The sequence below is a fragment of the Somniosus microcephalus genome, chromosome 2 (assembly GCF_052327205.1).
Source record: "Somniosus microcephalus isolate GS21.2 chromosome 2, FLI_Smic_1.0, whole genome shotgun sequence".
Lineage (NCBI taxonomy): Eukaryota > Metazoa > Chordata > Chondrichthyes > Squaliformes > Somniosidae > Somniosus > Somniosus microcephalus.
Genome location: NC_140988.1, coordinates 5,620,092 through 5,643,106, shown reverse-complemented (window position 1 = coordinate 5,643,106; position 23,015 = coordinate 5,620,092). Strand labels below are relative to the sequence as shown.

Sequence of the window (23,015 nt, the reverse complement as noted above, 5' to 3'; positions counted from 1 at the left end):
CTGAGCCATGGCTGACACTTTGGGGTGGGATTTCATATTGGCATACTTTGCTGGCAAATATTTGAAGGAACTAAGCAGTCTCCCTCGCTGTGGGGTTGACACCATCATTATTAGTATAATGTTCTATTGCTCTTGCTGTTGCAAGTGCAGGCTTGAGCTGCCTCTATAAATACCTGCACAAACCTTCAGCCAGAGTGGGCAGGGCAATTAGAACTGGGTTTCTGCTCCAGACTCAGTGAGGCAAGGCGCTTCCTGGATCTAGCAGCGAGTCTGTGAACTGTCGTCTGCTCCAGTGTTTACCTGAAGACCACCTTATGCCCCTGAGCTATGGCCAGCAACAGACACTATTGGACCTTGCTCCTTCTTCTGGGTAAGTACCGTATCTGAGATGGTTTTGATGAGATACTGTGAAAAGTGGGGGTGGTCAAAGAGGGTGAAATTTTAGGGCACGATGCTCCCGGAGAGGAGCTTTGTGCGGCTGGAGCACGTGTGGGCACAGAATGTGGACACAGTACGTACAATTTTCCATTGAACTTAAACTAATGGACAGGGAATAATTGGGGCGCAACAAGGGCGTGAGCTGGAATTCCGAATGAGCCCTCCTGTCGACTGAAGTTCTCACCGGGAGCGTTAAACTCCAGAAATTGACCCTGAACTGTCAGGCTGGACCATCTCCCGTCTTTATTGAAATGGTGAATGTTTTACTGTCCGTTGTTAACTGTGCTGAGAGATTAATGGGTTGCTACAAGAGGGTCTTTTACTCAAAGGCATCCTGCAGATTGGGACGGGATTACTGGAGGAGATGTGACCCCAAATGGATGGGATTTAAGGGAAGGGCTATCCGACTGTTTAACACATGAATCCACCAGGCAAAAACATGTATTCATCCTGTTAACCTGGAATACTCAACAAGTTCTCATGGTTGACACGGCCCTCGACCGTGTCCGTTCTATCTCCCACACTTCTGCCCTCACCCCTGCCCCTCCCTCCCGGAACCACGATAGGGTTCCCCTTGTCCTCACCTTTCACCCAACCAGCCTCCACATTCAACGGAGCATCCTCCGCCATTTCCACCACCTCCAACGTGATCCCACCACCAAACGCATCTTCCCCTCCCCTCCCCTTTCAGCATTCCATAGGGACCGCTCCCTCCGAGACACCCAAGTCCACTCCTCTATCACCCCCAGCACCCCTTCCCCTTCGCCTGGCACCTTCCTGTGCAAGCGCAGGAGATGCAACACCTGCCCCTATACCTCCCCCCTTCCCACTGTCCAGGGCCCCAAACACCCCTTCCAGGTGAAACAGCGATTTACTTGTACTTCTTGCAATCTAGTATACTGTATTCGCTGCTCACGATGCGGTCTCCTCTACATTGGGGAGACCAAACGTAGATTGGGTGACCGCTTTGCGGAACACCTCCGTTCAGTCTGTAAGGATGACCCCGAGCTTCCGGTCGCCTGTCACTTTAATTCACCGCTTCACTCCCACTCAGACCTCACCGTCCTCGGCCTCTTGCATTGTTCCACGGAAACTCAGCGTAAGCTCGAGGAACAGCACCTCATCTTCCGATTAGGCTTTTACAGCCTTCCGGACTCAGTATCGAGTTCAACAATTTCAGATCATAACCTTGGCCCTTATTACATTTTTATATATATTTTTTATCCACGCCTTTGTTTTGGCCCCCCCTTTTTCTCTCTCCCACATGGCAGCTGTCTCTCATTCTGCCAGCGCATTTCACACCTCATCTAGAGCCGTCTTTTGTCTCTTTACCAGTCCTATTACCATCTCGTCTCGTTTTGAATACCTCTTAATGGGCTAAAAATTCGGTGGCGCCCCGTTTGGGGCGCCAGTCTCGCCTGGGCGCCGGAAGTTGCGCCCCAGAAGGAGCCGTGAGTGCCAGCCCGATATTCAGTTTCAGCGCCCCAAACGGAAGCGGGGCGCTGCTCGAGGCGCCCCGCATCCCTCTTGGGGCACAGCAACTGAAAATCGCAGCGCTACGTGCCGCAGCGCCACACGCTGCGGCACAGCGCGCTGCGGTACTGCAGGCCTTCCTCCCCTTCTTAAAGAGGAGGGGCCTGCTACAGCGTGATCGGAGATCGCGAGTGCCGGCAAAAGAGCCCGGTACCGAGGAGAAGTGCCGGGCTCTTGGGACACAGCCGGCACTACCCGGGGTGGGGGCTCAGGAGGCTGGGGGCAGCAGCGCGGAGAGGTGCTGGCAGGCAGCCAGCAACAAAAATGGCCGCCCCGCACCTCTCCTTTAATTTGCGCCTCTACCGCCGCAGGTAGGCCCCCCTGAACCGGTCGCAAATTGCAACCGGCGTTACAGCGGGGGGCGCAACCAAATATCGAGATTGGGGCGGTAGCGGGGCGCAGAGCACACCGATGACGTCATCGGTGGCGGCACAGCGCTACAGGCTAACGCCGCCATTAGCGCCCCGCTAAATTTCGCGGGAGGTGTGGCCAGTGGCGTTAAAACCACTAAGTGCCCTCTTTGAGCGCTAACTGGTGGCGCAGCCCACCGAATTTCTAGGCTTTGTCTCTTCACTTCTCTTTTGTTCTTTCATCCCCCATTTCCCAGCCCCCAAACTGGCCTTTTAATCTGTTTCATTTCCTGTGTTTTTTCTCAGTCCTGACGAAGGGTTTCGACCTGAAACGTTGACTCCGTTTCTCTCTCCACGGATGTTGCCTGGCCTGCTGAGTTTTTCCAGCGTTTTCTGTTGTTATTTCGGATTTCCAGCATCCGCAGTATTTTGCTATCGTTCTCATGGTCATTTTTCTAAGAGACTGTTTAGTGATACCACATTTTTAATAAAGTTTACCCTTGAGATATTGGCCCGGAATTTACGGTCAGTGGTGAAGTGAAGACGATTGCCGCTCGCCCTGAAGTACGCTTCGCACGAGGATCTCGCAATCCTTGTACCAAGAACTTCAGGTTTTCCGACGCGTAATTCAAATCAGCGCAGTACAGTGGGGAATCCCTAGTGCGAGCTACTGTGCCATCAACAGGCTGTCTAAGCAGCCAATCAAAACGCAGAATTTTCACAGACAGCGAAACAGGAAGTGAGTAAGCTCTTAAAATTCTAACTTATTAAAAATGTTAGAGAGAGCAAAACAAAGAGTGGGGCTCTCACACGGGGAAAAGGCAAACCTGAAATAAAGATGAACAAACTTAAAAAAATTTTTTTTTAAGTTTTTAATTTTTAAACAGCACAGTCGGTGAATGACTGACTGACCGTAACTTCAGGATTTCCGTGTTAAGCTGCACAAGCGCAAAATCCTGAAGTTGCGGTCAGTTTCAAAGGTGAAATGACGGCGGACGCTGCTAGTTCACTGTCAGGACCGCAAATTCTAGGCCAATACTTTGCTTAAAAAAAATACACAAATTCTCCTCTGCCCAGCTGCCCACCAGTGAAAGATAGACTTGCATTTCTATAGCGCCTTTCACACCCTCAGGACATCCCAAAGCGCTTTACAGCCAATGAAGAACTTTTTGAAGTGTAGTCACTGTTGTAATGTAGGAAACACGGCATCCAATTTGCGCACAGCAAGCTCCCACAAACAGCAATGTGATAATGACCAGATAATCTGTTTTAGTGAGGTTAGTTGAGGGGTAAAAATATTGGCCTCAGGACACCCCTGCTCTTCTTCGAGTAATGCCATGGGATCTTTTATGTCCACTCGACAGGGCAGACGGGGCCTCGGTTTAACGTTTCATTTGAAAGACAGCGCCTCCGACGGTGCAGCACTCCCTCAGTACTAAACCCTCCGAGATCTCTGCGCTCCTCTAATTCTGGCCTCTTGCAGATTCCCCGATTTCCTTTGCCCCACTATTGGCCACCGTGCCTTCAGCTGCCTGGGCCCTAAGCTCTGGAATTCCCTCCCTAAACCTCTCCGCCTCTCTCTCCTCCTTTAAGACGCTCCTTAAAACCCACCTCTTTGACCAAGCTTTTGGTCACCTGTCCTAATATTTCGCTCTGTGTCTCAGTCTCCAATTTCTGTCCAATAACTCTCCTGTACAGCACCCTGGGATGTTTTACTACATTCAGGGTGCTATTTAAATGCAAGTTGTTGTTGTCTCAACATTCAACTGCATTTTGAATTTGTGCTGGTGTTATTTCCAATGGACATGTGATCTGCATACTGAGCCAAAGCTTTGGTTTGCAAACTTGCTAACAATGCTAAAATAGGGGGATTAACAGTGACAGCAGGGGCAATAATCTGTGAAAAGGGAAAAATTAAATTCACCACGAAAATAATCGGTTCTGCAGTCTCGTCACTGGCTGTGAAGCACTCTGGGACATCCTGAGGCTGTGAAAGGCGCTATAGAAATGCAGTTTCATCCTTTCTTTTCTAATGTACTTTTCACTAAATTAATGTTATCACTTCTTATCCTCCTTTCCTCATTTAGCTCAAAATAATATCCTGGGCTTATCTTATCTAACATTTTTAAACCTTGATGAGTTCTCCCCTAGCTACCTTCCTTCAAAAGAAAGAGGAAGGAAAGACTTGCATTTCTCCAGCGCCTCTCACAGCTACCGGACATCCCAAAGCGCTTCACAGCCAATGAGGTACCTCTTTTTGAAGTGGAGTCATTGTTGTAATGTAGGAAACTGGGCAGCCAATTTGCGCACAGCAAGCTCCCACAAACAGCAATGTGATAATGACCAGATAATCGGGTTGATTGAGTGATAAATATTGGCCCCAGGACACTGGGGCGAACTCCCCTGCTCTTCTTCGAAATAGTGGCCTTGGGCTCTTTTACGTCCACGAGAGAGAGAGCAGGCGGGACCTCGGTTTAACGTCTCATCCGAGAGTGTAAAGCTTGAGTTTTTTTAACCTTGCCTCCTAACCCATTCCCTTTATACACAGGACTAGTGTCGTTGCTCTTCTCTGCAGCCTCTTCAATGTCTGTGCATCATCTTGCGAGATGGTGATCAGAGTTGAACGCAGCATTCTAACTCTGGATTGCCCCACGCTCAGTGAAGCCTCAGCACAGCCACTTGCCGACTCCGACTGTGCTTCGCTCTACATGCCCGCACCTTAGGTGCTTTCCCCCATTGTCTAGACACTGAAAATTATAAGTCCACTATTACACCCAGATATTTTTACAACTCTCTCCATGCTAATTAAAATTGTTTCGTTGTAGATTTATGACTCACTGTGTTCGACAATGTGCATTACATTACATTAATCAGAAGTCTTCCATGTGGAAACTTTCAATTGCCATTTGTCCACACAATTGCAGAACCAAATCCATATGCTTCTGTGAATCTTTGGCTGTATCCTCTGGGGAAAATTTAAATGGCCAGCAAATTAGCAATATGCAGCGTTTGATCATTAATGCAGATTGCAAACAATATGGCCTCAATTAACGAACTACATTCAGTAGCTCCCCACAAAGTCTGATTTAACCCTCTCACGAATACCCTCTTTCCTATTTTTGTTAACTTAATTTTTATCCTGTTCCGTGTTCTACTCTGCATTCCAGATTAACTAGAATTACCCACTCCACAGATATGAGCACAAAAATACTGGCTGATACTCCAGCGCAGTACTGAGGGAGCGCCGCACTGTCGGAGGGGCAGTACTGAGGGAGCGCTGCACTGTCGGAGGGGCAGTACTGAGGGAGCGCCGCACTGTCGGAGGGGCAGTACTGAGGGAGCGCCGCACTGTCGGAGGGGCAGTACTGAGGGAGCGCTGCACTGTCGGAGGGGCAGTACTGAGGGAGCGCCGCACTGTCGGAGGGGCAGTACTGAGGGAGCGCCGCACTGTCGGAGGGGCAGTACTGAGGGAGCGTCACACTGTCGGAGGGGCAGTACTGAGGGAGCGCTGCACTGTCGGAGGGGCAGTACTGAGGGAGCGCCGCACTGACGGAGGGGCAGTACTGAGGGAGCGCCGCACTGTCGGAGGGGCAGTACTGAGGGAGTGCTGCATTGGCGGAGGGGCAGTACTGAGGGAGCGCCGCACTGTCGGAGGGTCAGTACTGAGGGAGCGCCGCACTGTCGGAGGGTCAGTACTGAGGGAGCGCTGCACTGTCGGAGGGGCAGTACTGAGGGAGCGCTGCCCTGTCGGAGGGGCAGTACTGAGGGAGGATGACACTGTCGGGGGGCAATACTGAGGGAATGCTGCACTATCGGAGGGGCAGTGCTGAGGGAGTGCTGCACTGTCGGAGGGGCAGTACTGAGGGAGCGCTGCACTGTCGGAGGGGCAGTACTGAGGGAGCGCTGCACTGTCGGAGGGGCAGTACTGAGGGAGCGCCACACTGTTGGAGGGGCAGTACTGAGGGGGCGCCGCACTGTCAAAGGGGCAGTGCTGAGGGAGCGCCGAATTGTCAGAGGGGCAGTACTGAGGGAGCGCCACACTGTCGGAGGGGTGGTACAGAGGGAGAACCGCACTGTCGGAGGGGCAGTACAGAGGGAGAGCCGCACTGTCGGAGGGGCAGTTCAGAGGGAGCGCCACACTGTTGGAGGGGCATTACTGAGGGAGTGCCGTACTGCCGGAGGGGCAGTACTGAGGGAGTGCCGTACTGTTGGAGGGGCAGTGCTGAGGGAGCACTGCACTGACAGAGGGGCAGTACTGAGGGTGTGCTGCACTGTCGGAGGGGCAGTACAGATGGAGCGCTGCACTGTCGGAAGGGACAGTACTGAGGGATCGCTGCACAGTCAGAGGGGCAGTGCTGAGGGAATGTTGCACTGTCGGAGGTTCAGTACTGAGGGAGCGCTGCACTGTCGGAGGGGCAGTACTGAGGGAGCACCGCACTGTCGGAGGGGCAGTACTGAGGGAGCGCTGCACTGTCGGAGGGGCAGTACTGAGGGAGCACCGCACTGTCGGAGGGGCAGTACTGAAGGAACGACACACTGTCGCAGGGGCAACACTGAGGGAGCGCTGCACTGTCGGAGGGGCTGTACTGAAGGGGTGCTGCACTGTCGAAGCGGCAGTACTGAGGGAGCACCGCACTGTCGGAGGGGCAGTACTGAGGGAGCGCTGCACTGTCGGAGGGGCAGTATTGAGGGAGCGCTGCCCTGTCGGAGGGGCAGTACTGAGGGAGGATGACACTGTCGGGGGGCAATACTGAGGGAATGCTGCACTATCGGAGGGGCAGTGCTGAGGGAGTGCTGCACTGTCGGAGGGGCAATACTGAGGGAATGCTGCACTATCGGAGGGGCAGTACTGAGGGAGCGCCACACTGTCGGAGGGGCAGTACTGAAGGAACGACACACTGTCGGAGGGGCAACACTGAGGGAGCGCTGCACTGTCGGAGGGGCTGTACTGAAGGGGTGCTGCACTGTCGAAGCGGCAGTACTGAGGGAGCACCGCACTGTCGGAGGGGCAGTACTGAGGGAGCGCTGCACTGTCGGAGGGGCAGTATTGAGGGAGCGCCGCACTGTCGGAGGGGCAGTACTGAGGGAGCGCCGCACTGTCATAGGGGCTGTACTGAGGGAGCGCCACACTTTCAGAGGGGCAATACTGAGGGAGCGCTGCACTTTCGGAGGGGCAGTACTGAGGGAGCGCTGCACTGTCGGAGGGGCTGTACTGAGGGAGCGCCACACTGTCGGAGGGACAGTACTGAGGGAGCGCCGCACTGTCGGAGGGGCAGTACTGAGGGAGTGCTGCACTGTCGGAGGGGCAGTACTGAGGGAGCACCGCACTGTCGGAGGGGTAGTACTGAGGGAGCGCCACACTGTCGGAGGGGCAGTACTGAGGGAGTGCTGCACTGTCGGAGGGGCAGTACTGAGGGAGCACCGCACTGTCGGAGGGGTAGTACTGAGGGAGCGCCACACTGTCAGAGGGGCAGTACTGAGGGAGCGCCGCACTGTCAGATGGGCAGTACTGAGGGAGCGCTGCGCTGTCGGATGGGCAGTACTGAGGGAGCGCTGCACTGTCGGAGGGGCAGTATTGAGGGAGTGCTGCACTGTCGGAGGGGCAGTACTGAGGCAGCACCGCACTGTCGGAGGGGCGGTACTGAGGGAGCGCTGCACTGTCGGAGGGGCAGTACTGAGGGAGTGCTGCACTGTTGGAGGGGCACTAATGAGGGAGCACCGCACTGTCGGAGGGGCAGTACTGAGGGAGCACCGCACTGTCGGAGGGGCGGTACTGAGGGAGCGCTGCACTGTCGGAGGGGCAGTATTGAGGGAGTGCTGCACTGTCGGAGGGGCAGTAATGAGGGAGCACCGCACTGTCGGAGGGGCAGTACTGAGGGAGCGCTGCACTGTTGGAGGGGCAGTACTGAGGGAGTGCTGCACTGTCGGAGGGGCAGTAATGAGGGAGCACCGCACTGTCAGAGGGGCAGTACTGAGGGAGCGCTGCACTGTCGGAGGGGCAGTACTGAGGGAGTGCTGCACTGTCAAAGGGGCAGTACTGAGGGAGCGCCGAATTGTCAGAGGGGCAGTACTGAGGGAGCGCCACACTGTCGGAGGGGTGGTACAGAGGGAGAACCGCACTGTCGGAGGGGCAGTTCAGAGGGAGCGCCACACTGTTGGAGTGGCATTACTGAGGGAGTGCCGTACTGCCGGAGGGGCAGTACTGAGGGAGTGCCGTACTGTTGGAGGGGCAGTGCTGAGGGAGCACTGCACTGACAGAGGGGCAGTACTGAGGGTGTGCTGCACTGTCGGAGGGGCAGTACAGATGGAGCGCTGCACTGTCGGAAGGGACAGTACTGAGGGATCGCTGCACAGTCAGAGGGGCAGTGCTGAGGGAATGTTGCACTGTCGGAGGTTCAGTACTGAGGGAGCGCTGCACTGTCGGAGGGGCAGTACTGAGGGAGCACTGCACTGTCGGAGGGGCAGTACTGAGGGAGCGCTGCACTGTCGGAGGGGCAGTACTGAGGGAGCACCGCACTGTCAGAGGGGCAGTACTGAAGGAACGACACACTGTCGGAGGGGCAACACTGAGGGAGCGCTGCACTGTCGGAGGGGCTGTACTGAAGGGGTGCTGCACTGTCGAAGCGGCAGTACTGAGGGAGCACCGCACTGTCGGAGGGGCAGTACTGAGGGAGCGCTGCACTGTCGGAGGGGCAGTATTGAGGGAGCGCCGCACTGTCGGAGGGGCAGTACTGAGGGAGCGCCGCACTGTCATAGGGGCTGTACTGAGGGAGCGCCACACTTTCAGAGGGGCAATACTGAGGGAGCGCTGCACTTTCGGAGGGGCAGTACTGAGGGAGCGCTGCACTGTCGGAGGGGCTGTACTGAGGGAGCGCCACACTGTCGGAGGGACAGTACTGAGGGAGCGCCGCACTGTCGGAGGGGCAGTACTGAGGAGTGCTGCACTGTCGGAGGGGCAGTACTGAGGGAGCACCGCACTGTCGGAGGGGTAGTACTGAGGGAGCGCCACACTGTCGGAGGGGCAGTACTGAGGGAGTGCTGCACTGTCGGAGGGGCAGCACTGAGGGAGCACCGCACTGTCGGAGGGGTAGTACTGAGGGAGCGCCACACTGTCGGAGGGGCAGTACTGAGGGAGCGCCGCACTGTCAGATGGGCAGTACTGAGGGAGCGCTGCGCTGTCGGATGGGCAGTACTGAGGGAGCGCTGCACTGTCGGAGGGGCAGTATTGAGGGAGTGCTGCACTGTCGGAGGGGCAGTACTGAGGCAGCACCGCACTGTCGGAGGGGCGGTACTGAGGGAGCGCTGCACTGTCGGAGGGGCAGTACTGAGGGAGTGCTGCACTGTTGGAGGGGCACTAATGAGGGAGCACCGCACTGTCGGAGGGGCAGCACTGAGGGAGCACCGCACTGTCGGAGGGGCAGTACTGAGGGAGCGCTGCACTGTCGGAGGGGCAGTACTGAGGGAGTGCTGCACTGTCGGAGGGGCAGTAATGAGGGAGCACCGCACTGTCAGAGGGGCAGTACTGAGGGAGTGCTGCACTGTCGGAGGGGCAGTAATGAGGGAGCACCGCACTGTCAGAGGGGCAGTACTGAGGGAGCGCAGCACTGTCGGAGGGGCAGTACTGAGGGAGTGCTGCACTGTCGGAGGGGCAGTACTGAGGGAGCGCCGCACTATCGGAGGGGCGGTACTGAGGGAGCGCTGCACTGTCGGAGGGGCAGTACTGAGGGAGTGCTGCACTGTCGGAGGGGCAGTACTGAGGGAGCGCCGCACTATCGGAGGGGCGGTACTGAGGGAGTGCTGCACTGTCGGAGGGGCAGTAATGAGGGAGCACCGCACTGTCAGAGGGGCAGTACTGAGGGAGCGCTGCACTGTCGGAGGGGCAGTACTGAGGGAGCGCTGCACTGTCGGAGGGGCAGTATTGAGGGAGCGCCGCACTATCGGAGGGGCGGTACTGAGGGAGCGCTGCACTGTCGGAGGGGCAGTACTGAGGGAGCGCCGCACTATCGGAGGTGCCGTCTTTCGGATGAGACATTAAACCAAAACCGCTTCTGCTCTCTCTGGTGGATGTAAAAGTTCCCATGGCACTGTCTCAAAGAAGAGCAGGGGAGTTCTCCCCGGTGTCCTGGGGCCTATATTTATCCCTCAACCAACATCACTAAAACAGATTATCTGGTCATTTTCACTTTGCTGTTTGTGGGAGCTTGCTATGCACAATTTGGTTGCCGCATTTCCTACATTACAGCAGTGACTAGACTTCAAAAGTACTTAATTGACTGTAAAACACTTTGGGACATCCTGAGGCTATATAAATGCAAGTCTTTCTTTCTATACTTTCATGTGGAACTTTGTCAGAAGCTTTCTGAAAGTTCTCTATCAGCTTTATCTGTGAAGAAGTCAAGGAGGTTTGTCGATCTTCTATATCTCTGCTGGCTGTTTGTTAATAAGTTATTGTTGTCAAGTAGAAATCGCTGACTCGACACAGGTGTGGCTACAAGCACTAATTTGAGTATATAACGCCTTACATACTCTCGGGTAAATGTACTTCACATGTGTATATTCATTGAACAAACATCGACCACCATTCAGTAACCAATTGAGTAAAGCACTCACAGCGGTCAGAAAACTCTTGCATGCTTTGCTTTTTGTTGTACCATTTTACCACCATAAAGAACCAACCCCTCATCGCTGACCAAACAGCAGAGGTCTCTGGCTTCGACCTCCCTCGAAGACAGTGGACAGGCTGAACCCAATCTGCACAGGGCACGATGTGGCCACCTGCTCCACAAGTGGAAGATGAGGGGATGACCCGAAGTGCGACTGAGGCCACGAGTCCCAGACCATGGAACACACCTCATCAACCTGCCCACTGAGATCTGTTGTGGGAGGCGCCTCATTTCTCCACTCGGTATCTCAGGAGACCATCGAATGGTTAAACACTGGCATGGACCAGTTGGGCCATTGGCGGCCATGCTTTCAGTTGCCTTGTCCCTAAACTTTGGAATTCACTCCCTAAACTTCTCCGTCTTTCTGCCCTCCCAGAGGGTGGTGGGGGTCTGGAACTCACTGCCTGAAAGGGTGGGAGAGGCAGAAACCCTCATCACATTTAAAAAGTACTTGGATATGCACCTGAAGTGGCCTCACCCCTCCCTATCTCTGTCGCCTCCTCCAGCTCTACAAGCCTTCAAGTCTCCAGAAGTTACACATGTAAAAAGCAGGAGGCGCAAGGCCTGCTTTTTACAAGGTAAGTGGTGAATTAATTAAAATTAAAACATTTTTTCCACAGGTTTATTAAGTTTATTTTTAGCCCCGTTAGAAAACAAAATTATTTTTTTCAAAAAGATAAATTATTGTTTAAAATAATTATTTCATGTAATTTATAATTTATTTAAAAAATGTGATTTAAAAAAAATTTATTTGAAGGTTTAGTGATGTTTTGGGGCTTATAGTATTTATAAGTTTGACAGCTCTTCCTGTCAAATTTATGAATGGGCATTCTCTGCTACCATTGGCTCTCCATGGCCCACGTGATCACAGGGGACGCTTCGAACTAACTGCGCCCCTGGGATACGCAAGCACTGCGCGCCGGCAGTTGGAGGAGGCCCAGGATCGGAATTCCACGGGGGCCCACAGCTCAACGGCCGGCGCGCTAGGTAAGTGCAGGTCGGGGGCTTGTACCCGCGGGAAGCCCCCGACCCGAATTTCTGGGCCATTGTGTCCAATTCTGGGCACCACACTTTAGGAAGGATGTCAAGGCCTTAGAGAGGGTGCAGAGGAGGTTTACATAGAATGACACAGTACTTACAGCACAGAAACAGGCCATTCGGCCCAACTGGTCCGTGCTGGTGATACTTGCCTCAAGCACTCCTTGAGAAGTGGTTAAGCAAATTGGGAAGACCGAAGCCATTGTTTTCGGTCCCCGCCACAAACTCCGTTCCCGAGCCACTGACTCCATCCCTCTCCCTAACATCTGTCTGAGGCTGAACCACACTGTTCACAACCTTGGTGTTGTGGCAAAGCCACTAAGAGACTCTCACAGTGACTTGTATAATTGCCTTTAATCATGTTTATTACCTTTCAAAGTTGGCTCTGGTTAAACAGAGCTAGATCGACAAAATCGCGATCTGACGCGATGATGTCATCACGTGGGTCATGTGATGTCCCCAACGGCGGGAAACGTGATGACGCCATGACGTCAGAGGTAGAGGGCATGGCCAGCCAGTCCTCGTGTGGAGTGATAGAGAAAAGACCTGTTTAGAGCTTCTCCTGCATTTTCTTGTTTTGTAAAGTTTTAATACATTAAACTCAGTTTGTTAACTTCCAGTGAGTTTATAGATTCTTTGCTAGGAGTGCAGAGACTCCTACAGTGTCATATTTGATCCTGAAATGAGCTTCTGACCACATATCCGCATCATAACTAAGACCGCCTACTTCCACCTCCGTAACATCGCCCGTCTCCGCCCCGCCTCAGCTCATCTGCTGCTGAAACCCTCACCCATGCCTTTGTTACTTCTAGACTTGACTATTCCAACGCACTCCTGGGTGGTCTCCCACATTCCACCCTATGTAAACTTGAAGTCATCCTGCCCGTGTCCTAACTCGCACCAAGTCTCGTTCACCCATCACCCCTGTGCTCGCTGACCTACATTGGCTCCAGGTTAAGCAACGCCTCGATTTCAAAATTCTCATCCTTGTTTTCAAATCCCTTCATGGCCTCGCCCCTCCCTATCTCTCTAATCTCCTTCAGCCCCACAACCCCCCTGAGATATCTGCGCTCCTCTAATTCTGCCCTCTTGAGCATCCCTGATTATAATCGCTCAACCATTGGTGGCCGTGCCTCCAGCCGTCTCGGCCCTAAGCTCTGGAATTCCCTCCCTAAACCTCTCCGCCTCACTTTCCTCTTTTAAGATGCTCCTTAAAACCTACCTCTTTGACCAAGCTTTTGGTCACCTGCCCTAATTTCTCCTTATGTGGCTCAGTGTCAAATTTTTTGTCTTATGATACTCCTGTGAAGTGCCTTGGGATGTTTTACTATGTTAAAGGCGCTATATAAATACAAGTTGTTGTTGTGGTAGCAAATTCCACATTCTAACCACTCTCTGGGTAAAGAAAATTCTCCTGCATTACTTACTGGATTTGTTAATGATTGGACTCCCTCACGTGGAAATATCTTCTCTACATCTACCCTACAGAAACCCTTCCTTATCATGAAGACCTCAATCAGGTCAACTCTCTTCTCTTTTCTAGAAAAAAGGCCCATTTTTTTGGTTTTCCTCCAATTCCCCCAAATTACTAGAATAGCACCAGGGATGAGGGGCTTCAGTTATGTGGAGAGCCTAGAGAAGATGGGATTGTTCTCTGTTGTGGAATATTTTAAACCAACACTCGACACAAGGTTTTAGATCGATAGTCAAGTTGTCTTCATTGCACCGGTGGGGAGACAGTCTGTTCTGTCTTAGCCAGACTTCTCCAAACTGGTGCAGCAAACACTACATTTTTATACATTACAACACACACGTCAAAATTCATTCCTGCCACCTGATTGGACCTTGGCCCACATGCATCTTCACTGATTGGTTGCCTATGCCGCGTTACATTAAAGCACCGCCTTTATTATCGGAAAAGTATATGTCCGTTATCCCCCAAGCTGTTGTTGCACCTATGACCTTTGTTTATGCCAAATGGGGTCTCATCAACATTGTATTTCTGACTCATTGTCCTCCTTTCCTGCCTCCCAAGGCCTCTTTACTTCCAACTCATTGTTTTACTTTCCTGCCAGAACAGAACTTACATCCTCTAGGCCTCTTTGTGGTTCCATGTTCGGCTAGGTTATCTCAGCTGCCAGCTCAGCAACTTAGAAAAAGCTTACTACTGAGATTATTGTCTTTATTACACCATTCAGTGAAACTGCCAGCGATGTCAGTTTAACTCTTTCCCCACTGCATTCTCCTTAGAGAAGAGAGGGTTAAGGGGAGATTTAATAGGTGTTCAGAATTAGGAGGGGTTTTGATGGAGTAAATTAGGAGAAACTGTTTCCAGTGGCAGGAGGGTCGGTAACCAGAGGACACAGATTGAAGGGAATTGGCCAAAGAACCAGAGGGGCGATGAGGAGAATATTTTTTTACCCCGGCACAGGCACAGGCACGATGGGCTGAATGGCCTCCTTCTGTGCTGTATGATTCTATGATGATTGTAAATGCAGGGAAGAGTATGCACCTGTACATACCTGGGCGGGATATCACTGTCTATTTATGGGGTTTTCAATTGTCACATCACTGTATGTAATAGCCTTGTTGCTATGTGTATTAAGCTAATAAAAAAATGCCCCATTTACGCTGCCGTGACGTCTACAAGGAATGCAGGGTGGTGCCCACACTAAACTATTTGCAGGCTTCAACAAAGAGGAGAGCTGACATAGGGTTGAACCAGCTGTTGAGTGTTAATTATTAACAAAACAATATACATGAACATACTTGGCAGTGAGATATTGTCTATGACAGAAAGGGGATTATGTTGTGAATGAAACCTTTGATTTCATGGATTACAGGAAATATCCTTTTGAATTGCATAGATGCACAGATGCAAGTGTCAGCCGTGGCTCAGTGGGCAGCGCTCTCTCACCTCTGAGTCAGAAGGTTATGGGTTCAAGCCCAGAGGCTTGAGCACAATAATCTCGGCAGATCATCGCAGTGCAATAATGAGGGAGCGCCGCACTGTCGGAGGGGCAGTACTGAGGGAGCGCCGCACTGTCAGAGGGGCAGTACTGAGGGAGCGCCACACTGTCAGAGGGGCAGTACTGAGGGAGCGCCGCACTGTCGGAGGGGCAGTACTGAGGGAGCGCCGCACTGTCAGAGGGGCAGTACTGAGGGAGTGCCGCACTGTCAGAGGGGCAGTACTGAGGGAGCGCCGCACTGTCAGAGGGGCAGTACTGAGGGAGCGCCGCACTGTCAGAGGGGCAGTACTGAGGGAGTGCCGCACTGTCAGAGGGGCAGTACTGAGGGAGCGCCGCACTGTCAGAGGGGCAGTACTGAGGGAGCGCCGCACTGTCGGAGGGGCAGTACTGAGGGAGTGCTGCACTGTCGGAGGGGCAGTACTGAGGGAGTGCCGCACTGTCGGGGGGGCAGTACTGAGGGAGCGCCGCACTGTCGGAGGGGCAGTACTGAGGGAGCGCCGCACTGTCGGAGGGGCAGTACTGAGGGAGCGCCGCACTGTCGGAGGGGCAGTACTGAGGGAGTGCTGCACTGTCGGAGGGACAGTACTGAGGGAGTGCTGCACTGTCAGAGGGGCAGTACTGAGGGAGTGCTGCACTGTCAGAGGGGCAGTACTGAGGGAGTGCCGCACTGTCAGAGGGGCAGTACTGAGGGAGCGCCGCACTGTCAGAGGGGCAGTACTGAGGGAGCGCCGCACTGTCGGAGGGGCAGTACTGAGGGAGTGCTGCACTGTCGGAGGGGCAGTACTGAGGGAGTGCCGCACTGTCGGGGGGGCAGTACTGAGGGAGCGCCGCACTGTCGGAGGGGCAGTACTGAGGGAGCGCCGCACTGTCGGAGGGGCAGTACTGAGGGAGCGCCGCACTGTCGGAGGGGCAGTACTGAGGGAGTGCTGCACTGTCGGAGGGGCAGTACTGAGGGAGCGCCGCACTGTCGGAGGGGTACTGAGGGAGCGCCGCACTGTCGGAGGGGCAGTACTGAGGGAGCGCCGCACTGTCGGAGGGGCAGTACTGAGGGAGCGCCGCACTGTCAGAGGGGTACTGAGGGAGCGCCGCACTGTCGGAGGGGCAGTACTGAGGGAGCGCCGCACTGTCGGAGGGGCGGTACTGAGGGAGCGCCGCACTGTCAGAGGGGTACTGAGGGAGCGCCGCACTGTCGGAGGGGCAGTACTGAGGGAGCGCCGCACTGTCGGAGGGGCAGTACTGAGGGAGCGCCGCGCTGTCGGAGGGGCAGTACTGAGGGAGTGCGGCACTGTCGGAGGGTCAGTACTGAGGGAGCGCCGCACTGTCGGAGGGTCAGTACTGAGGGAGCGCCGCACTGTCGGAGGGGCAGTACTGAGGGAGTGCTACACTGTCGGAGGGGCAGTACTGAGGGAGCGCCGCACTGTCGGAGGGGCAGTACTGAGGGAGCGCCCCACTGTCGGAGGGGCAGTACTGAGGGAGTGCCGCACTGTCGGAGGGGCAGTACTGAGGGAGCGCTCCACTGTCGGAGGGGCAGTACTGAGGGAGCGCTGCACTGTCGGAGGGGCAGTACTGAGGGAGCGCCCCACTGTCGGAGGGACAGTACTGAGGGAGTGCGGCACTGTCGGAGGGGCAGTACTGAGGGAGCGCTCCACTGTCGGAGGGGCAGTACTGAGGGAGTGCCGCACTGTCGGAGGGGCAGTACTGAGGGAGCGCTCCACTGTCGGAGGGGCAGTACTGAGGGAGCGCTGCACTGTCGGAGGGGCAGTACTGAGGGAGCGCCCCACTGTCGGAGGGGCAGTACTGAGGGAGCGCTCCACTGTCGGAGGGGCAGTACTGAGGGAGCGCTGCACTGTCGGAGGGGCAGTACTGAGGGAGCGCCGCACTGTCGGAGGGGCAGTACTGAGGGAGCGCCACACTGTCGGAGGGACAGTACTGAGGGAGTGCGGCACTGTCGGAGGGGCAGTACTGAGGGAGCGCTGCACTGTCGGAGGGGCAGTACTGAGGGAGCGCGTCACTGTCGGAGGGGCGGTACTGAGGGAGCGCCACACTGTCGGAGGGACAGTACTGAGGGAGCGCCGCACTGTCGGAGGGACAGTACTGAGGGAGTGCGGCACTGTCGGAGGGGCAGTACTGAGGGAGTGCCGCACTGTCGGAGGGGCAGTACTGAGGGAGCGCCGCACTGTCGGAGGGGCAGTACTGAGGGAGCGCCGCACTGTCGGAGGGGCAGTACTGAGGGAGCGCCGCACTGTCAGGGGGGCATTACTGAGGGAGCGCTGCACTGTCAGAGGGGCAATGCTGAGGGAGCGCCGCACTGTCGGAGGGGCAGTACTGAGGGAGCGCCGCACTGTCGGAGGGGCAGTACTGAGGGAGCACCGCGCTGTCGGAGGGGCAGTACTGAGAGAGCGCCGCACTGTCAGAGGGGCAATACTGAGGGAGTGCGGCACTGTCGGAGGGGCAATGCTGAGGGAGCGCCGCACTGTCAGAGGTGCAGTACTGAGGGAGCGCTGCACTGTTGGAGGGGCAGTACTGAGGGAGCACCGCACTGTCGGAGGGGCAGTACTGAGGGAGTGCCGCACTGTCGGAGGGGCAATACTGAGGGAGCGCCGCACTGTCGGAGGGGCCGTCTTTCGGATAAGACGTTAAACTGAGGCCCCATCTGCCCTCTCAGGTGGATGTAAAAGATCCCATGACACTATTTCGAAGAAGAGCAGGGGAGTTCTCCCCGGTGTCCTGGCCAATATTTATCCCTCAACCATAAATCACTATGAAACAGATTATCTGAGTCATTATCACAATGTTGTTTGTGGGATCTTGCTGTGTGCAAATTGGCTGCCACGTTTCCTACATTACAACAGTGACTACACTTCAAAAGTACTTCATTGGATGTAAAGCGCTTTGGGACGTCCTGATGTGGTGAAAGGTGTTGTACAAATGCGAGTCTTTACTGGGTTCAGATGGGCTAAATTGGTGTGTGGGTGCGGGGGAGGCGGAGATCCAAAGAACAGGAAAGTGTTTATTTTAAGAGAAATGAATCTCCCCTGAGAGGTAGCTGGATGGGGATCTGTGGGGCGGGCGGTGGGGATGAGGAGTCTAATGCGGACGCCAAATTTTGTGTCAGTTTAGGACTGGCGGATGCTGTCGATGTGCCTGAGGTGGAGTGGCCAGCCACCAGAGGAACATGGGAACAGGAGGAGGCCATTCAGCCCCTCGAGCCTTTTCTGCCATTCAATGAGATCATGGCTGATCTGTGCCCTAACTCCATATACCCGCCTTTGCCCCATATCCCTTAATACCTTTTGGTTAACAAAAATCTATCAATCTCCGATTTAAAATTAACAATTGATCTAGCATCAACCGCCATTTGTGGAAGAGAGTTCCAAACTTCTACCACCCTTTGTGTGTAGAAGTGTTTCCTAACTTCACTCCTGAAAGGTCTGGCTCTAATTTATAGACTATGGGCTAAAAATTCAGTTTGGGGCGCCAAGCTCGCCTGGGCGCCGGAATTACTGCTGCGTGCGGAGCCACTAGCGCCATCCGGATATTCAGTTTCTGCGCCCCAAATGGAAGCGGGCCATTAAACGAGGCTTCCCGCGCCCCGCTTGGGGCGCTGAAACTGAATATCGGCGCGCTAAGGGCCGCAGCGCCACACGCTGCGGTACTGCAGGCCTTCCTCCCACTGTTAAGGGGGAGGTGCCTGCAACAGCGCGATCCCCGCTCGCGAGTGCCGCAAATGAGCCCGGCACCAAGGAGAAGTGCCGGGCTCTCGGGAAACAGCCGGCAATGCCGCGGGGGGGGGGGGTGTAGGAGGCCGGGGACGGAGGTGCGGGCAGGCGGGCGCCGAAAAAACGGCCGGCCGCACCTCCACCTTAACTAGCGCCACTACCGCCACAGGTAGGCCCCTGTGTACCGGTCGCTATTTGCGGCCGGCGTTGAAGAGGCGCGCGCCACCAACTATGGCCATCGGGGCGATAGCGGGGCGCTGCGCAAACCGATGACGTCATCGGTGGTGGCGCAGCGCTACAGGCTAACGCCGCCATTAGCGCCCCGCTAAATATCGCGGTGGTTGCGGCCAGTGGCGCTAAAGCCACTGAGTGCCCTCTTTGGGCGCAAACTGGTGGCGCAGCCCACTGAATTTCTAGGCCTATGCCCCCCAGTCCTAGACTCCCCAACCAGCGGAAATAGTTTCTCTCTCTCTACCCCATCTGTTCCCCTTACTATCTTGAAAACTTCAATCAAATCACCCCTTAACCTTCTAAATTCCAGGGAATACAACCCGAGTTTGTGTAATTACAACCCTAACCAGCTCCAGATGTGCGCTCCTGCCGACTCCCGGTCAATGCAATTGACAGATTTTTGGGGTCACTCTACGCGCAAATCGGAAATTGTCAGAAAAAACAGGCGCAGCCACAATTTCTGATGCGCACTCCCAGCAGGCAAGGCTCTGACACCATTGACCTCTCTACCCCCTTCAACACCATTGACCTCTCCATCCTCCCCAGTGTCTCTCCTCTGCTGGACACTTCCACGGTCCTATTCTCTGAACAACCTTCAGCTCATCCTAAGCGCTGCAGCCCTCATTCTCGCTTGCACTAATTTACGAGAGGTTGATTGGCATTGTATTACAATTATGACATTGTTAAAAAGGTACTTAGGCTCTTAATTACTGGACCTAGCTTTCTTTTTTTTAAATTCGTTTATGGGATGTGGGCGTCGCTGGCAGGGCCGGCATTTATTGCCCATCCCTAATCGCCCCTTGAGAAGGTGGTGGTGAGCCGTCTTCTTGAACCGCTGCAGTCCGTGTGGTGAAGGTGCTCCCACAATGCTGTTAGGGAGGGAGTTCCAGGATTTTGACCCAGCGATGATGAAGGAACGGCCGATATATTTCCAAGTCAGGATGGTGTGTGACTTGGAGGGGAACTTGGAGGTGGTGGTGTTCCCATGTCTTTGTCCTTCTAGGTGGTAGAGGTCACGGGTTTGGGAGGTGCTGCCGAAGAAGCCTTGGCGAGTTGCTGCAGTGCATCTTGTAGATGGTGCACACTGCAGCCACGGTACGCCGGTGGTGGAGGGAGTGAATGTTTAAGGTGGTGGATGGGGTGCCGATCAAGCGGGCTGCTTTGCCCTGGATGGTGTCGAGCTTCTTTCTGTGGCGAGTATACTGGGCAATTTCATGTGGAAAATCAGAAAGTTCTTAAAAGTAACGGGGAGGCTAAGAACGAGAAGCCGTTTGCACAAAGCAAATGTCGGAGCTGCGTAAACCGACCTCCATGCGTTGTTAACATGCTGGTGCTTTTCCAGCAAGATCCGGCCCATTGTGTTTTGCATTCCAGAATGCCTCGAGGGTTTCACTAACTATATAGGTCAATTATTCAAAACTCTCTTTCAGAATTCAGGAAATCTTTTGTGGGTGTTTATTTATAGTGACACATTCTTGCGACAATTCTCTACATGCTAGAGCATCTCTTCCAGTTGTGGATGACTTCCCAAACTATTTCAAAACAGCCAATTCTACGTGTACATTTACCGGCCCCAAGCTCGGGCCTCCCCTCCCCAAACCTCGCCGCCTCTCTCTCCTCCTTTAAGACGCTCCTTAAAACCTCACTCTTTGACCAAGCTTTTTGGTCACCAGCCCTAATATCTGCTTACGTGACTCGGTGTCAAATTCTGTCTGATAAGCGCTCCTGTGAAGCGCCTTGGGACGCTTTGCTATGTTAAAGGCGCTGTAAGTGGTTAAAAGAAAGACTCCCATTTCTATAGCACCTTTCACGACCTCAGGACTTCCCAAAGCGCCTTACAGCCAATTAAGTACTTTTTGAAGTGTAGTCACTGTTGTAATGTAGGAATTGCTCCAGCTCAGAATGGGATGATGACCAATTTTCCATCATTTTCTTCCCAAAGTGTCGGTTACTACCGGCGGTGCTTCCCTCATTGCAAACTGTAATAAAACAAACATCAATATCTGGTTCTAATAGTTTTGACGCTACATTTGGAAGCGCTGTAGTAAGGAAGATGCATTGAACTGGAACCTTTGAAAGAAACAGGACGTGTTATTTCAGGGGGCTAAATATGTAAAATCCTTACAGGGCTTGAGAGGGTAGATGCAGGGAGGATGTTTCCCCTGGCTGGGGAGTCTAGAACCAGGGGTCACAGTCTCAGAATAAGGGTTTAGGACTGAGATGAGGAGGAATTTCTTCACTCAGAGGGTGGTGAATCTTTGGAATTCTCTACCCCAGAGGGCTGTGGAGGCTCAGTCGTTGAGACTATTCAAGGCTGAGATCGATAGATTTTGGGGAACGAAGGGAATCGAGGGATATGGGGATAGTGCAGGAAAGTGGAGTTGAGGTCGAAGATCAGCCATGATCTTATTGAATGGCGGAGCAGGCTCGAGGGGCCGAATGGCCGACTCCTGCTCCTAATTCTTATGTTCTTATGTTCTTATGAATTGAGGCCACATGACTGGATAAACTGGTATGTGACTAGTACTGAGACTTAAGACTTTCTCCTCCTACAGGCATGTCTTAAAAACACGAAGCAAGTATCATGCGGCAGGTCATAGGCTGAATCATAAATGGCCAGCTGTAAGCAAACTGCTTGTATGCAAATACTTTGTGGTATCTCCAAGCAGCTTTAGTATTACGGCCTGTGACAGTGAAATGATTTTGTAACATTCAAACCTTACTTCCGTCATTTACCTGGGAGTGCCGGCTCAGCCTTGGTTCAGTGGGTCTCATTCTCGCCTCTGAGTCAGAAGATGGTGGGGGAGAAATTGGGTGGAGCCACAAACGGGGCGCCAAGCTCGCCTGGGCGCCAGATTTAGCGCTGCGATCGGAGCAGCAGCGATCGCCGGAAATTCAGCTTGAGCGCCCCAAGAGGGAGACGGGGCGAGGCTCGAGGCGCTCCGCGTCCCTCTTAGGGCGCTGAAACTGAATATCGCAGCGCAACGTGCCACAGCGCCACACGCTGCGGCACGGCGCGCTGCGGTACTGCAGGCCTTCCTCCCATTCTTAAGGGGGAGGGGCCTGCACCAGCACGATGACCGATCGCGAGTGCCGGCAAAAGAGCCCGGCACCGAGGAGAAGTGCCGGGCTCTTGGAAAACAGCCGGCAATGCCGCGAGGAGAGAACAGGAGGCCGGGGACGGAGGTGCTGGCAGGCGGCCGCCGGAAAAAACGGCCGCCCCGCACCTCCACCTTAATTTGCGCCACTGCCGCCCCAGGTAGGCCCCGTGAACCGCGATTAGCGAGCGGCGCTACAGAGGCGGTCGCTGCCAAATATCGCGATCGGGGCGGTAGCGGGGCGCGGCGCACACCGATGACGTCATCGGTGGCGGCGTAGCGCAACAGGCTAACGCCGCCATTAGCGCCCCAGCTAAATATCGCGGGAGGCGCGGCCAGTGGCACTAAAGCCACTGAGTGCCCTCTTTAGGCGCTAACTGGTGGCACAGCCCACCGAATTTCTCCCCTGGTGGGTTCAAGTCTCACAGATTTAAGGTAATTGGCAAAAGAACCAGAGGGGAGACGAGGAGAATTTCTTTTACGAAGCGAGTTGTTGTGATCTGGAATGCGCTGCCTGAAAGGGCGGTGGAAGCAGATTCAATAGTGACTTTCAAAAGGGAGTTGGATAAACACCTAAAAAGGAGAGATTTGCAGGCTACGGGGAAAGAGCAGGGGTGAGTGGGACTAATTGGAGAGCTCTTTCAAAGAGCCGGCACAGGCACGATGGGCCAAATGGCTTCCTTCTGTGCTGTAAGATTCTATGGGAAGTGCTTTGGGATATGCTAAGGACATGATCAGGTACAGTATCAAAGTAAGCTTATCATCAATCCTGCCCCTTTTTTCAACAGAATTTTGCATATATCACACCAGTGAAAGTACAACAATAGTCACACGATGTGTCCCAGGACAGCTGGATAGTGAATGCAACACCACAGGTAAAAAAATTTATTCTGCCACATTGTTATGCTTAGCTCAATTCTTTTTCCTCATTCATTTCATAGTTTCCTTTGATAGAAGAATCCAGTACAACCCTTTG

At 54.1% G+C, this 23,015-nt stretch overlaps 1 protein-coding gene across 1 annotated transcript in view; it reads left to right on the top strand.

Moving 5' to 3' along the window:
- Positions 1–451: 451 nt before the first annotated feature.
- The window catches only part of LOC147122509 (proepiregulin-like), a 35,347-nt gene continuing 12,783 nt past the window's right edge, over positions 452–23,015 (top strand). The window contains exons 1-2 of the mRNA XM_086005121.1: positions 452–515; positions 22,828–22,914. Of these exons, the coding sequence (XP_085861247.1) occupies positions 452–515; positions 22,828–22,914 (151 nt within the window). The remainder of the gene's footprint in view (positions 516–22,827; positions 22,915–23,015) is intronic.